This window comes from Rhineura floridana, chromosome 17 (assembly GCF_030035675.1).
Source record: "Rhineura floridana isolate rRhiFlo1 chromosome 17, rRhiFlo1.hap2, whole genome shotgun sequence".
Classification (NCBI taxonomy): domain Eukaryota; kingdom Metazoa; phylum Chordata; class Lepidosauria; order Squamata; family Rhineuridae; genus Rhineura; species Rhineura floridana.
This window is the reverse complement of record NC_084496.1, coordinates 30801403-30817997: the sequence shown is the minus strand read 5'-3', so window position 1 is coordinate 30817997 and position 16595 is coordinate 30801403. Positions and strand designations below refer to the sequence as shown.

At 48.1% G+C, this 16595-nt stretch overlaps 1 protein-coding gene across 2 annotated transcripts; it reads right to left on the bottom strand.

Annotated features, from left to right (window-relative positions):
- Positions 1–116: 116 nt before the first annotated feature.
- INTS15 (integrator complex subunit 15) lies at positions 117–10797 on the bottom strand. 2 transcript variants are annotated; one of them, XM_061600003.1, is made up of 7 exons: positions 10669–10797; positions 10035–10233; positions 6778–6999; positions 4594–4759; positions 3039–3563; positions 1813–1852; positions 117–1083 (listed from the first exon to the last, which is right to left on the bottom strand). In XM_061600003.1, the coding sequence occupies exons 2-7, from the start codon at positions 10224–10226 to the stop codon at positions 876–878; spliced, it is 1353 nt and encodes a 450-aa protein (XP_061455987.1). In that variant the 5' UTR covers positions 10227–10233; positions 10669–10797; the 3' UTR covers positions 117–875. The 2 variants fall into 2 exon arrangements, with proteins under 2 accessions (XP_061455987.1, XP_061455988.1); XM_061600004.1 differs by lacking the exon at positions 10669–10797 and adding an exon at positions 10398–10629.
- Between the last annotated feature and the right edge of the window lie 5798 nt (positions 10798–16595).

Sequence of the window (16595 nt, the reverse complement as noted above, 5' to 3'; positions counted from 1 at the left end):
AAGAGTGGGATAAAAATGTTTTTAATAAGAATCTAATCCTACATGTATTTATAAGAATGTCCCCTTAACATCAACTTCTTACTCTTACAATGAAGTTCACTTAAGATGACATCACACACTTTTAAGCTGTGGTTTTATTTTTGCTTAAGCAACATGTGAACTTTGTCAAATGAACACCTACATTTCTGGTAAAAAGGAAAGAAAAACAAAGACCTTTGCCAAACTCACCCTGTGAATCCCTAGCTGTCAGCTAGAGGAATAGACTGTTACGCTGAAGGCGGAAGTTTTCCCTAACCAAATGTAGCTATGTTGAACAATGTAACTGAGAGAAATAGAAGACTATTGCTTTTGAGTTGTGGCTTTCACAAAAAATGCCACAGATTGCTAATTTTGAAGCAAAGACCTGCATTTAAAAAAAATGTAACACTCAAATTATATATATTCACATAAACAGAACCCCAAGAAAACAGCTTACAAAACACAAGTTAGCTATTCTCCTGGCTCTCTTAGATGCTAAAACTTTTTACTTAGGTAGGAGGGAGAAAAAAGGAGTTGCATAAAAGGTGTTGTCACTGGAATACCTGATTATGAATCTTACCCTCGTCCTGTGTTCTGCTTAAGAGTTCTACTTAAACAGTTATGCTGGGATGACAGTAAAAAGGATCCCATTCATTCTAGCCAGCTTGGCGTCTCTCCTCATCCATACAGTAGGATTAATCCCCCCCCCAATTGTCCTGTTTTAATGTCTGGTGCCTTCAGATCTGTTCTTGACATGACACAGCACTAATCCCCACCACCACCACCGAAAGTAATATTTGGTTCTTTCTGTAATGGATGGAAACAGGTTTCCTGGACAGAGCTGGAGTCAAGTTTCTTTAGCGAATTGGCCGGTAGGGAAACGCCATGCCTGGAATGAATGTCTGTACAGGGTGGGCTGGAAGAGCCGGGTGCGCTGGCATTGCTGGGTGCGCTGCGTGGGTAGGATACCCCAGCGGAGGGGTATGGATGGGGGGATAAAATCCTGGAGGCAAAGGAGCATGGGCTGGCTGCTGGACCGGACCCGAGATCACCAGCTGGAGCAGGCTGCAAGGACAAGAAGGAGAAGGAGAGTGACCATGCTGGCCAGTTAAAGGCAGCTGGCCTATTGAGGAATGGGACTCTGCAGCAACCCTTCCAGCAGATACATCACTGACTACAACGGGAGCACTTCTAGACAGCTAAAAACAACCTGATTTTCGTTCACAAGAAGTTAAGACTCAAGTATCCACATCTGCATGCGCTGACAATTGGAATGAAAGAAACATTCTGAATACTTTCAAATCTTAGCATGAGTGATGGCCACCAACTTGGACAGCTTTAAAAGAGGATTAGACAAATTCATAGAGGATAAGGCTATCAATGGCTGCTAAAGTTCCAAATACCGGTTGCTGGAAACCGTAGAAGGGGAGTTTGATGCTCTTGCACTCGGGTCCTGCTTGCGGGCTTCCCACAGGCATCCAATTGGCCACTGTGATAAGAGGATGTTAGACCAGATGGGCCACTGACCTGACCCAGCAGGCTCTACTGATGTTCTTAAACCATTTACAAAGCAGTGTTGGATTTGGATTGCCACAGGATGGCACTGAATCATAGCTGTCCCTCCTTTTGGGGGGTGGGGGGCTGGACCTAAAGCACATTTGTCATAATCACTTCCCTACTGAAAATGGAAACACAGCTTGCCACTCTACATCTTTGTTTTTTGGGGGGGCCTCTCCAATAACAGTTCTAGGATGGGCATAGCCATTCGTTGTAAACAAAAGAGCATTAACTTACTTGTTGTGTGGTAGCCTGGAGCACACAGTCCTTAGATCCTCTGAAAGGACAGAACAGAGGAAGAGAAAAACAGCAACACAAAAAACACCCATCTTTTACGCCCCTTGAATTCTCGCTCAGCCTTTTCCATTCCTGACCATTCTAGGAGGCCTCCGGCACAGACTCTTTGTCCTCAAGTTAAATGACTACCCCTGAGAAGCACTTTTTGGAAGAATTGTGCCGGAGTCAGAAGAGGCATGTCTGGAAATTCACATCCCTGCCCTGAACATGGAGGTGGGCAGAGGAGAACTGATGAGCAACAGTGCTAGGAAGATCACAGAGGCAAGCTCTGGGGAAGGGAATGAGGAGCCCTTCTCTAGTATGTGTTGTCCTAGTCATGACAAATCAGTGGAAGAGGAAGCAGGTTCTTTGCTGGCTGGTATACAATAATTAAAAACTACAGTGTCCAAACATCTGGACAATAAAAAATATATTCAAATTGCACCTGAACACGTCAACAGAAGGGGATGATCACCTTTTGGAGTGAGCTCCAGAGATGAGCTACTGCCACAGAGAAAGCTAGTGGGCACTTGGCTTACTGAGAGATTAGAGATGGTCAGGTGTGCACTGAAAGACACCCCAAGCAAGTCTCTTAAGTTCTCCCCCAGGAGGCTACCATCACACATGGAGAAGCAGGGCTGCAGTTGTGGGGGAGAAGCTCAGCTGCTGAGCCACCTCTGTTTACCTGTGCAGGCCTTGCACATTTCCCAGATTGCACACAGAACGCCCTTGGGACAGCAGCCTCTCCAGCTTCACACGGGAGGAACGGGTAATGGCAATAGAGCCCATGCTTAGCGCATGCACAGCTTCAGGGTTCAGTCCCCAGTATCTGAAGTGGGAAAGATCCTGAAAAGCTGCCACCAGAGCAGACCAGCCTTCTCCAACATGGTGGCCTCTGGATGTTTCAGATGCCAACTCCCAGCCAGCATGGCCAATGGTTTGGGATGATGATGGGAGATGCTGTAGTCCAGCAACATCTGGAGGGCACCACACTGGGAAAGGCTAGAGCAGAGCATGCTGGTCTGGATGGAAAAATACTCTGCCCTGGTCTAAGGCAGCGTCTGATGTCCCACCAGGCAGCTCTTTTCCACCTGCCGCCCCTCCTTCCACCCGCTCCAGGCCGTTTCCTCCTATTCCTTGCCTTGCCTGCATACATTGGGCAATCTCACGCTGCTCTCAGAAATTACCTCTTGTGCACAGCAGTGCTCCAGATGCCATGGCCACTTGCAAGGCCTGTGCCAGCCGGTCAAGAGCCAGCTCAATTTCCTTGGCAGCGTTGAGGGGATTGAGTTCATCAGAGAGTCTGCTCATTTCCTCCACGAGAGCAACCACGTGGTCAAAGGGCACCAGCCCCAGGCGCCCATACAGGTTCTTCTCTGTCAGGTGCCCCTGCAGCAGCATCAAGACCTGGAGGATGCTGAGGTGGAGCTTGGAGTACAAGGGATGGCAGGCTTTGTCTGAGCCAGCAGCCAGGTCCTTGGCAAGCGTCCCGCTGAGATGGCCATTTGAGAGAGTGGGCTTCCTCCTTTTGTAAGCCAGCGGAGCCTTCACGCACCAGCGGATCAGACCACTCAGCGGGGTGAGTTCTAAAAATCCAATAGGCAGGCTGGCCGCAATAGGTGTGTTTAAGAAGGTGATGAGGATTAAACGGGGGTCCTCAAAGATCCAAGAAACTACCATCTCCAGCAAATCTGGAGTGGGGATCAGGTCATCTGAAAAAGGAGAACCCAGCTGTTAAGACTCTTGCAGCTCTGACAACAGAAGTGTTGGCACTTTAAATTCAAGCTGAGGCTTGCAGATGTTTTGCCTTGAAACCAGAGTTTCCCATATCAAGCACTAGCTGCAGGCTGCATGGAGAGGCAAATGCTGCAAACCTGAGGCTCTATGCCTTTCCCCCTCTCCCCCCATGGAAAAGCCATAGCGAAAGAGGACACCATTTAGTTGGGAATGAAGGGCAGAAAACTCCAGACCTGGAGCGGCGGCAGAGCAGTGGTCCAAGCAGCCTGGAATTTCAGAACCTCTCTCTTTACTGTGTTGATGACTCTGTCCCCATCATTTACTTTACTATTTTCAAATTTATTTTAATACTAGTAGCCTCGTACCAGTAGCTTGGGAATTCTAACAACAACAAAAATAGTGCAGTTTTGACGTCAGTGGTTAAAATCACTGCAGTTTTGAAAGGTTCAATCTGCCATCTTGATTCAAAATAGCACCCAACCATATCCAAACACAATGAAAACCTTCTCCTTAATCTCTGGAGCCATCATGCTAAATTTGGTTACAGTATCTAAAGAGGTATCCAGATGCATAGCGACCAGACAAACAACTTTCCAAAATATATGGAAGATTTATTTAAAACATTTGTATCCCACCTTTCCATAAAATGCCTAAGGCAGCTAACATTTAAAAAACAAGTTGTATTGCCAAGAAAAACAGGATATAAAGTCTGTACAGACAGCTTAGAAGATGAGCGAATCAGCCAAACATACCAAGAAACCCCAAAAGAAGCTACCTATAGAGCAGCACTGAAAATACCAGGAGGGTCAATCATACATACGAGAGTCTGTCTCTGGCCCCACACTGGTGCCGCCCCAGAATAAAAGTGAACACACAACAATTCAGACCACTGTTCTATGTTGCAACATTAACATCAGGATGTTTGGAACAAGACACATCTTACAGGGAACTGCCTTTTTAGACAGCGTGAAGCATCCTCAAGTGCTTCTTTGGAGAGGGCATTACCTGATGACATGTCGTACAGCATGACGACTGATGTAATGAACTGGCAACAGAAGCGGGGACTGGCACTGAAGATCTGCTTCAGGGTCTGGACGGAGCCTGGTGCCAGACTGCAGTAGTCATCAACCAAGGCTTGGGCCAGCCTCACACAGTAGATTGCTGGCGTCCGCTGGAAGAGATGTGCAAACAGCCACCATGAGAAACTGGGAGGAGCAGGACCCAGTAAGCCAAAGAGAGCTCAGCTTCCAGCAAAATGCAGAATGTCGCATAGAGGCCCCAACAGGAGCGATGCTGGCTACAACCTGTGCTTGTTGATAGCCCCGATGTTGAAGAGGTAAAGGCTCTCTAGCCCCCATGGAGCGTTCTCTAACCCACACTCCTTCAAACAGTGGCAAACCAAAGGAAAAACATGCCTCTGCTTTATGCATTTATTTTAGGATTGTGAGGTGTATTGTGATCTAGTTGTCTAATGTATCTTTGTGGGATGCTGGAAGCCACCCAGAGGTCTCTTAGGAAGGCCGTATTCAGCGGCATCTCAATCATAAAACCAGGTAAGATACAATATGAACAAACAACTAAATCAAACCAGCTGAAAGAAATCGCTATCATAGACAATCAAGGCATTATTTATTTATTTGTCTCAAGCAAGTTGTAGGCTTTAGCCACATTTATTTTAAAGCTTTAAATGCTGCTTTCCCCATCATGTGTTCAAATAAAACCTGATGCTCCTTTTAGCAGGAGAGAAAGAAAGGGGGCTTGAAGCTAATGATGGGATGGCTGGACTTGTGAGGAGGGGATTTGGCTTCATGTGAAGCGACCAAAAAGACGACTGCGCACATGGACATCACCAAATGGGCAATACAGGAATCAAATCGATTATATAATTGGAAGCAGAAGATGGAGAAGTGTCATACTCTGCGAAAACAAGACCAGGAGCAGACTGTGGTACAGATCATGAACTGGTCATATCGAAAATCAGAGTAAAGCTAAAGAAGAACAACAAAGCAATCATAATGCCAAAATACAATTTAAACCAAACAAGAGATGAATTGACTCCATAAAGGAAGCCACAGGCCTGAACTTACAAGATCTGAACAGGGTGGTTTACAACTGATGCTATTGGAGGGTCGCTGATTCATAGGGTCGCCATAAGTCGTAATCAACTTGAAGGCACATAGCACACACAAAGGGCCTAACTTAGGGGTAACTAATATGGTGCCCTCTAGATGTTTGTTGGTCTGCAACTGCCATCAGCCCCAGCCAGCATGGCTAACAGTCAGGGAACTAACTTTCTTAGGGAGGGAGTCTGAGGGAAAATCATGACAAGAGATGAAATTCTAGGCTTCAAGCTGAAAGCAAACATATTATCAGATCTAGATGGCATTCACCCAAGAGTTCTTATAGAACTCAAACATAGAACAGGTGACCTTCTAACATGTAACTTCTCCTTAAGATCAGCCTCTACATCTGAGGAAGTGGCCTTCTTAAAAAAGGGATTCAGGGGGAATCCAGGAAATTGTAAGTTTGTTAGCTTAACATCTGTTCCAGGAAAACTGGTGGAGAGCATTATTAAAGACAAAATTACTAAACATATAAAATTTAGAACAGGTCTTGCTGACGAAGGCTCAGTATGGCTGCTGCAAGGGTATGTCCTGTCTAACGTGCAGGGTCCCTTCGTGATAGTCACAGCCATGCCCCCATTTAAGATTATACAATGTTCTAAGATTACAGAACAATTTGGCCAGGCTTGAATACTGCTTTCTACTTCTCTCTCAATGTCATCATTTGACATCTGTCCGGAATGCTTTGATTTGGATTCCTGCATTCAGCAGGGGATTGGACTTGATGGCCTTATAGGCCCCTTCCAGCTCTACTATTCTATGATTCTATGACTGTCCTTTCTCATTGTCACAGATATTGCTTGAATTACTGAATTGAATGTCTACATGTTTATCTCCTGCTGCTACCAAACTGCCTGATAATGTAGATGGGATGCTATCCTCAGGATTCACTGTCTCTTCGGCAATTACAGAATTCTCACTCTTCACAGTTTTTTATCATGATGACGATGCTGCTGCTGTAAGGTAAGGAACTTCCTTTGCTGAGTTTCCCTTCTCGGCTGCCATCCTATGGAAGGGAAGGTCTACTCACATGGTAAACTTTGCTCTGCCCAGAACCTCATCTCACCTGCAGCCACGAAGCCGCACACTCCAGGACAGGCACTCTGCACACAGCTACAGCCATTGAGACGAGTTTCCCCAGCAAGGCCATCCTGCTGTCATCAGCTTTGTTCCCTTGTGGGCTGAAGAGGGAGGAGAAAATGATCTGCTGGATGGTGTCCTTGCTTTGCTCCTGGAAATAATTGCACATGATCTCCATCAACTGGAGCTCCTGCAGTGAGTTCAGCCTCTGAAAACACAAAAGGAAGATAAGAACAGGACACATATCCCATGAGTCAAGTCCAAAACAGCTTCCTCAAGGATAATCCTTTACAATCACATTCCAGGCACCATCCCCTGCACAAAAGCAGATTGGCATTACAGCATCAAAGAAAACAGTTATTGTATTTTTATCTTGCCCCCCCAAAAAAGGCTCAATGGGGCAGTTTAGCCTCTTTGCAACAAGCCTGTGAGGTAACAGACTAGGAGACTCAAAGCCATTCATCACACTTCACAACTGGAAGAAGATCTGGACCAAATTCACCACTTCAGCATTCAGTATGCAAGAATGAATTCTTTGCATCTGTCTTCACAGTGGAAGATATAGGGCAGATCCCTGAACCTGAACTAACATTTGCAGGAAGGGATTCTGAGGAACTGAGACAAATAGTGGTAACGAGAGAGGAAGTTCTAGGCTTAATGGACAATATAAAAACTGACAAATCACCGGGCCCGGATGGCATCCACCCGAGAGTTCTCAAAGAACTCAAATGTGAAATTGCTGATCTGCTAACTAAAATATGTAACTTGTCCCTCGGGTCCTCCTCCGTGCCTGAGGACTGGAAAGTGGCAAATGTAACGCCAATCTTCAAAAAGGGATCCAGAGGGGATCCTGGAAATTACAGGCCAGTTAGCTTAACTTCTGTCCCTGGAAAACTGGTAGAAAGTATTATTAAAGCTAGATTAACTAAGCACATAGAAGAACAAGCCTTGCTGAAGCAGAGCCAGCATGGCTTCTGCAAGGAAAAGTCCTGTCTCAGTAACCTATTAGAATTCTTTGAGAGTGTCAACAAGCATATAGATAGAGGTGATCCAATGGACATAGTGTACTTAGACTTTCAAAAAGCGTTTGACAAGGTACCTCACCAAAGACTTCTGAGGAAGCTTAGCAGTCATGGAATAAGAGGAGAGGTCCTCTTGTGGATAAGGAATTGGTTAAGAAGCAGAAAGCAGAGAGTAGGAATAAACGGACAGTTCTCCCAATGGAGGGCTGTAGAAAGTGGAGTCCCTCAAGGATCGGTATTGGGACCTGTACTTTTCAACTTGTTCATTAATGACCTAGAATTAGGAGTGAGCAGTGAAGTGGCCAAGTTTGCTGACGACACTAAATTGTTCAAGGTTGTTAAAACAAAAAGGGATTGTGAAGAGCTCCAAAAAGATCTCTCCAAACTGAGTGAATGGGCGGAAAAATGGCAAATGCAATTCAATAGAAACAAGTGTAAAATTATGCATATTGGAGCAAAAAATCTTAATTTCACATATACGCTCATGGGGTCTGAACTGGCGGTGACCGACCAGGAGAGAGACCTCGGGGTTGTAGTGGACAGCACGATGAAAATGTCGACCCAGTGTGCGGCAGCTGTGAAAAAGGCAAATTCCATGCTAGGGATAATTAGGAAAGGTATTGAAAATAAAACAGCCGATATCATAATGCCGTTGTATAAATCTATGGTGCGGCCACATTTGGAATACTGTGTACAGTTCTGGTCGCCTCATCTCAAAAAGGATATTATAGAGTTGGAAAAGGTTCAGAAGAGGGCAACCAGAATGATCAAGGGGATGGAGCGACTCCCTTATGAGGAAAGGTTGCAGCATTTGGGGCTTTTTAGTTTAGAGAAAAGGCGGGTCAGAGGAGACATGATAGAAGTGTATAAAATTATGCATGGCATTGAGAAAGTGGATAGAGAAAAGTTCTTCTCCCTCTCTCATAATACTAGAACTCGTGGACATTCAAAGAAGCTGAATGTTGGAAGATTCAGGACAGACAAAAGGAAGTACTTCTTTACTCAGCGCATAGTTAAACTATGGAATTTGCTCCCACAAGATGCAGTAATGGCCACCAGCTTGGACGGCTTTAAAAGAAGATTAGACAAATTCATGGAGGACAGGGCTATCAATGGCTACTAGCCGTGATGGCTGTGCTGTGCCACCCTAGTCAGAGGCAGCATGCTTCTGAAAACCAGTTGCCGGAAGCCTCAGGAGGGGAGAGTGTTCTTGCACTTGGGTCCTTCTTGCGGGCTTCCCCCAGGCACCTGGTTGGCCACTGTGAGAACAGGATGCTGGACTAGATGGGCCACTGGCCTGATCCAGCAGGCTCTTCTTAAGATGAAACAGACCCCCACCTCTTTCTTGCTGGATTCTCTCAACTCAAAGCAACAGCATCAGAATCTCCCAAGCCAGCCTTCCATATCCTGGTGCCCTCCATTTTTTTTGGGGGGGGGACTGTAAATCCCATCATCCCCAACCAGTATGGCGAATGGTCAGGGATGATGGGAGTTGTAGTTCAAAATATCTTGGGGAATCACAGGTTGTGAAAGGCAGTGGCAGAAATTTGCCCTATCCAATTTTCACAGAATAACCTTCGCGCCACTGAGTCAGACCAATGACCTACCTAGCCTGGCCAACAAGGACTCTTAAAGATTAACAGGCAAGGTCCCCTCCATCTGAGCAAGGCCCTTCTCAGCAACGGCACCCCAGTTGCCTATTTTTATATTTTCAGTGTCAAGAGAAAGCTTTTTCAATTTTTCCAGGCCTTTCAGCAATTTTACTCCCTCTGAAATTGGTTTTGCACTAGCTTTTAAAAAAATTACTGTGAAGCTCGCATCTCCTCACAGCCAGGGGTGTCCTCCTGTGGAGCTGCAGAACTTGCCAAGCCCTTCAGCATCCATCTTCTTGGGTGCATGTTGCCTTTTCTGCCCCAGCAGTGGGAAACAAGATCTGGCTAGCCAACTCCATTTGGCAAGTGGGCAGGAGACCTGCCTGCCAAGTGCCTGATACCACCATGACACCAGGTGCTCAAAGGCGCTCTCTCGATGCATTCATTTTGTCCTGTGCAGCCTGGCTTGAACTTGAATGGCGTTTGCAAGGCAGAGGTTTCCCACCGCTGGTCTGTAAGGGGGCAGGCCAATTCTCTCAAGCACAGCTCCTCCTCAAGGCAAATGGGAGGCACCCAGTGGAGCCAGGTGGCTTGTGGGGGTCCTGCCCGCGCTGTGTTCCATGGCCTACCTTGGGCGGGGAGTTGCGCTCTTTGGGAACCTGGAAGAGGAACTCCTCCAGCAGCTCGATGGGGCCTTTGTCCACAATGGGGAGCGGCACATTCTGGAGCTGGCTGCTGAAGTAAATGTCCAGGTGGTAGAGCACTTCCTTGGCGGCGCTCAGGGCGTCCCGTCGGAGCAGCGAGTGGCGGATGTCGCTCATGGTGTGCCTGCAGGAGGAGGAGGGATGAGAAGGAGGAAGAGGAGGCAGCCCCTGGCAAGGGCTGGTCTTGCCTGCAGCGTCCCCTGGGGCTCCACGGAGCTGCCTTACTTCACCTACCCGCCTGCCAACCCGCCCCTTGCCCCATATCTGTCTATGCCAGCCTCCTCCAACCTGGTGCCCTCCACATCTTTTGGACTACATGGCGGAGGGGTTGGAAGCTGTGGGGCCAGAAGTCTGGAACCCAGCGGGGGGAGGGGCTGGAGGGCTGGCAGGAGGGAGGGGGGCGCCCAAGCGGGAGGGCCACCCGGGACCGGGCCTGGGCACACGGGCGAGGGGCTTCCCCCCTCATAACGGCAGCAACGTTAACGAGCGTGACGTCACTGATTTCCTCGGCGCCCGCGGTGACGTCACGACCCGCAACGTTCCCCCTCCAGCAACGCACCTCTCCCTCGGTCCGCCTCGCCCGCGCGGCGACGACTCGCATCAGGGAACGGCGGCCCGCGAGGGCCAAGAAGGAAAGCCCTGCCGCTCACGCGCCGGCTCGGCCCCGCCCACTCCACGCGGCCGCCGGGTGGCGGAGCGCCGCCTGCTGGGCGCCAGGAGGAGGGGCGGGGCTAGGCACCCCTTGGAGCGCTTGCGGCAGCCCCTGCGCGCGGGGACCGGGGTGGTCGTCCCTCGCCAGCACGCCGGGATGCCCGCGGAGCCCGGCAGGCAGAAGCAAGCGCGTGCCCACGCAGCAGCGATGGGGACGCGGGCGCCTTCCGAAGAGCTCCTCGGCCGTTTTGTCTTTCATGCATGGAGCGCCTGAGCCTCCCAGCTGCTAGGGGAGAGCGGGCCATGGGCTTGCCTTCGTGGCCCGCCGCTTCCCTTTGGGGCCCCGTCCCGGGCGGCGCTGTGGGGCTGGACGGGCCCCCTTCGCCCTGACCCGGCAGCCAGCCTCTTCTTGCGCCCTTTCCTGAGACCCGCGGCTCGCCAGCGCTTGCTTGCTTGCTTGCTTGCTTTCTGACACTCCAGTAGGGTTATCCTCCTGTTTCCCTGCCAAGAGCTGAGGGGTGGGGGATTCTTGTGTTCATCCTTGCACCAACCCTGCCAGGTAGGAAACAACCCACCCAAGGCTGACCAGGCAGAGCAGGGGGTTAAAGCCGGGCTATGCGGGGGGGGGGGTTAAGCAGAGGAAGTGGGTCCCTGTTCCCCGGTAGAGCGTTTCAGTTATCCCCGTGAAGGCGTAGGGTTCCTAGCACCACCTCCCTTGGCCGTCTGTCTAGCATCTTTATCTTAAGGATGGCAGTCCACCTCCTCCTATGTCAGCAGCTGTTTGACTGCATGTTCCCCAGGAGTGTAACCCTTGCCCTCGGCTCTGCTTCACCAAAACCAACCAAGAATCCCAGCACATCTCAAAGCACCCTGAGCTTTTGGTGGGCAGGCTCAGAGAGCTGAACTTCTCTCTGACCTGTCAAGTTTCCTGCCCCTTAATCTTTCAGGCCTGCTTCTTTGTCTTTGCTCTAAAATCTACAGTTAGGCGATGCCTTTGTTGGGACCAACCCAAATGTCCCAAAACAATGGCCTGTTTTGAGGCTCCCCAGAACTTTTCATCAGGCAAGGTGTTACACAGAGCAGGAGCTGTAACATCTTGCCTGACAAAGTTCTAGAAAACATGAAAGCTGGCTGCTGCATTGCGGCTGGTCCCAACATTGCCCAACTGCAGATTTCGGAGGGTTTTCTTCTTCTCATGTGGACCAACACGGCTGCCTTTGCTTTTTATCCGCTGTTTCTCTTATTATCCTGCCGGTAAAATAATCCAATGGAGATTATCAGTGCCTTGTTTGAACCCTGATGCCGGAGGGCGCAACGTTGGTGAGATAGGACGCCGTGGACTGGGGCAGTAGGAGTGACAGAAATGCAGATCTGACCCAACAGGGCACAATCCAAGAGGGAAGCCCTCTTGTGGCTTGAAAATAACTTTGGCCTCCCCTGGGTGAAGGGGCACACACGCAGCATTTGGCCAGTGGAGTGCTTCAGGGCTATCATTCATGTTTTGTGACACCAACCCAGAAACCAGCCAGATGTGTTTCAAGGACAAAATCAATCCTTGATGACAAAGGAACATAAATAAAGAACCGCAGCCATCGGCCCAGCTGAACCCCAGAAGGAGCCTTCTCTGCAGGTCCTAGGCCTGAAGCAGAGGTAGCCAACGTGGTGCTCTCTCTGTGTTGGGGAGCTACAACTGACCACTGGCCATGCTGGCTGCCAGGGCTGATGGACGCTGGCGTCCAACAACATCTGGAGGCCACCACGCTGGCCGCCCTTGGGCTGAAGGCAACACCAGAGGGCCCAAGCGCACGGACACCTAGTCCTGCCAGGCTGTTTTATGCACACTGCATACAGGCCGCAGTAGAAGGAATAAGGCTGTACACACACATACGGTGGCAAAGTGCTCATTTAGCAGCAGTGCCTAATGGGAATTGTGTTGTCTGTCCAACCTCCACACAGGTATTGGTAATTCACTGGGTTTGATCCTGCTGTGTGGCAGAGCTCTGAATATAGGCCTGCAGCAGCTGCAGGGTTTCTCTGAGGTCAAAGGAATGCCTGGGGCGGGGGAAACAGGCTGGGTTACCCTTAAGAAAATATACTGTGAGAACCTGTGTAGTGATTAGAAGAGTGTCTGACTAGGACCGGGGAGACCCAGGTTCAATCCTCAGGCATGAATCTCACCACTCACTGGGTGGTGACCTTGGGCCAATTGCTCTCTCAGTGTAGCCTACCTCACACAGTTGTTGTGAGTGTAAAAAAGTTATTGGGTAAACCTTTTGCACCATCTTGAGCTCCTTGGAGAAAAGGTGTGGTATAAATAAACAGTGTTTGTTTCATTCCATTTATAGATTGTTTTCTATGGGATGTCTCAAAGTGAGTCAAAACTATAATTGCCAACAATAAAAAAGCCAGAAGCCAGTGTGGTGTAGTGGTTAGAGTGTCGGACTAGGACCTGGGAGACCAGGGTTTGAATCCCCACGCAGCCATGAAGCTCACTGGGCGGCCTTGGGCCAGTCATTGCTTCCCATCCTAACCTACCTCACATGGTTGTTGTGGGGATTAAATGAAGGAGAGAATCATGTTTGTATGCCACCTTGAGCTCCTTGGATAATAGGTGGGATATAAATGCAATAATAATAAAAAAACATATAAAACAATTTCATATAGAAAAACATTCAAATCCAGTACAGATACAGACTGGGATAAGCGTCTCCACTCAAAAGGCTTAATTCACTGGGACGGAATACAGTGCAGGGAGAACTTGGCCCCCTTCAGGTCTAGATAGGTGGCTCCTTCCCTTCCAGTTTTCTATCATATGCTTATCATATGCAGATTCGGTTTTCTCTTGCTTTGTGCACCTCATACCTTTCATAATTCCACTTGCCTTGGGTGGACTGTTTTTAGCTAATTCACACCATGTCAGCATCATTGTAAGTAGCAGCTTTCCAGAAACTAGCAATAGTTTAGGATTCATTTTTTATGGGGTATGTCAATGCACCATCATTACCGGACAAATGCTCAAACAGGTACTGATCAACGTTTTCCCAAAGCATCACAGTGCACCACGAGGTTCCTAAAAATGATTTCAGAGGCAATGGATGTGCTGAGTGGAAAAGCTCTAAGACCTGAGCGGAATTTTAATTTCTTCCACAGAGGCACAAGATCATGGGAGGAAACGCCGCCCAATCATTGGGAGAGTCTTTCCACAAGTTTTGTACAGCCCCCCCCCCCAGGGGACGCTGTGCCTTTTTTTCAAACCTGAAGCTTCTATTCTAATTTTGATTCTAATTCTTCATTTCTGCAGTGACTTATTGTTAATGTTACAGATAATGACAAATCTTAATAAACTACTGACATGGGGTGGTGATGAGGCAACCACACACCATGAGCTTCCACGCAGGTCTGCTCTTTATGACCGTCCTTTGGGAAAACAGGTGTCCTTGCAGTACCTATGGCATTCTCAAGAGGTGGGCTGCCAGTGATGGCTCACTCTAGCTACCTCTGCCATTGGCTCACTTCTTGCATTGGCAAAGAAATCACTGAAGGCTCTGAACTGCAATCACCATGCTTCTGCCCATCCCAGTCTTTCTGCTAGTTAGGAGCAGGAAATGTTGCCTAGCAACTCCCAGGCATGGTCCTCAGCCACGCCTAGAAATGATGGGGTGCACATCCTGTGGTTGCTAAGTAACTGCCAGGTGCTTCTCTCCAGACTTGCTGGATGGAAGTTGGAGTGCTTTCATGGTGATGTCCTCCAAAGAAGTAAGAGGGGAAGGCTGGGGCAACCGAGAGTGGGAGATGGAGATAGTGAGGAGGCAGAACCTCAGCTGGAGAATAAGGGAGGTTAGAATCCAGAACAGAAACATGGCGCCCAGTTCTGTCTTCAGTGCTGTTGCATCCAAGGCTGGACCTGCTCTGGTGCCTTGTTTTTCACGAGGTGTTTCTGTTTCAGGGGCATTACAGAAATGGGAGAAACCATCACTCCAGAGTCCTTAGCAAGTCTGGACTGATCTTGTCCAGTTTCCCACGTTTGCTGTTTTTAATACTAGTTTTCAAAGTGCCAGTCAAATTAATTGGGATATTCTTGGTATCAAGAGGTTGGTGTTTCTGTGGCCAGATTGAATTCTGGGTATGCAAGTAGAAAGTTCCATGGCTACTCCTATCTTCTCAGAGAAAGAGGAGAGGACTTTTTTTAAAAAAAAGCCCACATTGTAACCAGTTACTATTTTCCCTCCTCAGAAATCTCCCATATGTTGCTCATACACCTGTACAAATATAATACAAAGTAATCAGCTGGCAAGGTCAGGGCTGTGCAATATTTTAAGAAAGCTGGGATACATGGACTGTCTCCAGATGAGCAGGAACAGCAAAGGTAAAGAGATCAAAATCAATCCCTCATCCACGTAGATTTCAGTTTTCTTTGAGCACAAAACTTCTGTGCTCCAGATCATGTGCAGAGATAGGAGGACACACCTTGGCTGTAGATCAGAGCCGTCCAGGCTGAGCAGGGGCATTGCTTGGTTCTTAAAATCTGCAGAAATCTGCATGCAGTTTGTATGTATGTGTGTGTGTGTGTACAACTATACAAATTATTTATATTTATGTATATCTATGGCTGGGCAGGGGGGGTCTTGCTGGCACTGTGCTTTGTAGCATGCCCAGTGGCCCTGTAAGCAAAGTACCGAAAAGAGATTGAGAGTTTAAGTTTAAAAGAACAGGAGATCTGGAGTCCCACAAAAGACTCCCAGCTTACAAGCGATGTCCCTGATTTTTGGACATCATTTTGATCTTCCTGCTTCTTGGACTATGCCTGGACAAGAGAAGCCAAGGGCAGCCCACAGAATCTGGGGTTACCACATCTGTCCCTGTTTAATTTGGCCAAGCCAAATCCCACACAGGAGTTTACAATCTATTTATTATAAGGGGACAAAGAACATATGAGCATCATGTGTGTCCCCCACCACACTTATGGCCCTGGTCTAGGTGTGGCTGTGATGCCATGGAAAACAACCAAGCCAAAAGGAAGGATTAATTAGCAGAAACCTTCCCCCGCCCCCAACCCAGAAACAATAATGTCTTTCACCAGGGGAAGGTGACCTTTGTAGAGGTGCATATGAGAGAAGAACACGGAGGCAAAAGTCATCTCCAACAGGCTCCTTACTTGCCCCAGGTAAGAGTGGTCATCAGTGCCTTCAGAAGACATGTAAGAGTTTCCAGTGTGGAGGGGTCTTGGAAGGATGCATGCAAAGCCAGGTCAGAGAGTGCATGAGAGGGTTGGTGGGTCCTGCTATAAAACCAGAGGGAGATGATTCCAGAAACAAGACATTGTACAGGGGAGCAGAAGACTCTCAAGAGAAGGACATTTGAAGTCTTTCTGTATCTACACCCCTCTCTTCTTCTGTGCTGTTTAAGAGGTTCGGCTCCTATTTTCTCTCTAAGCTTCTGGCATACACAGAATATATGCCTAATACTACAACTCCTCTGCTGGTTGAAGCTACTTAGCTGTCCCTTCTGAAGTCATCCGACATGGAAACTGGACCTCATTTTGCTAGTATTTAATTTTGGCAGTCCCTGTCATTTATATTTCTGGAGTGAGATGCTGCGTGATAATAAACATGTACAAATTAGTGGTGCTGAAATGTGAAAGTGATCATTCTAGGAAAAAAGAGGGAAATGTATGTTTCTAAGGTTAGTGTTTCAGAAATGCTTGGGAGGCACATGCTACCAGTCCCTAAGGAAGTGGCTCACATAATTTAGCTTATTTCTTTCCCTGCTCAAAGTTTACTTAACTCCAAGCAAGCAGACCGATTTTGCTCTGCCAGAGACTGATGGGTGGTTGCA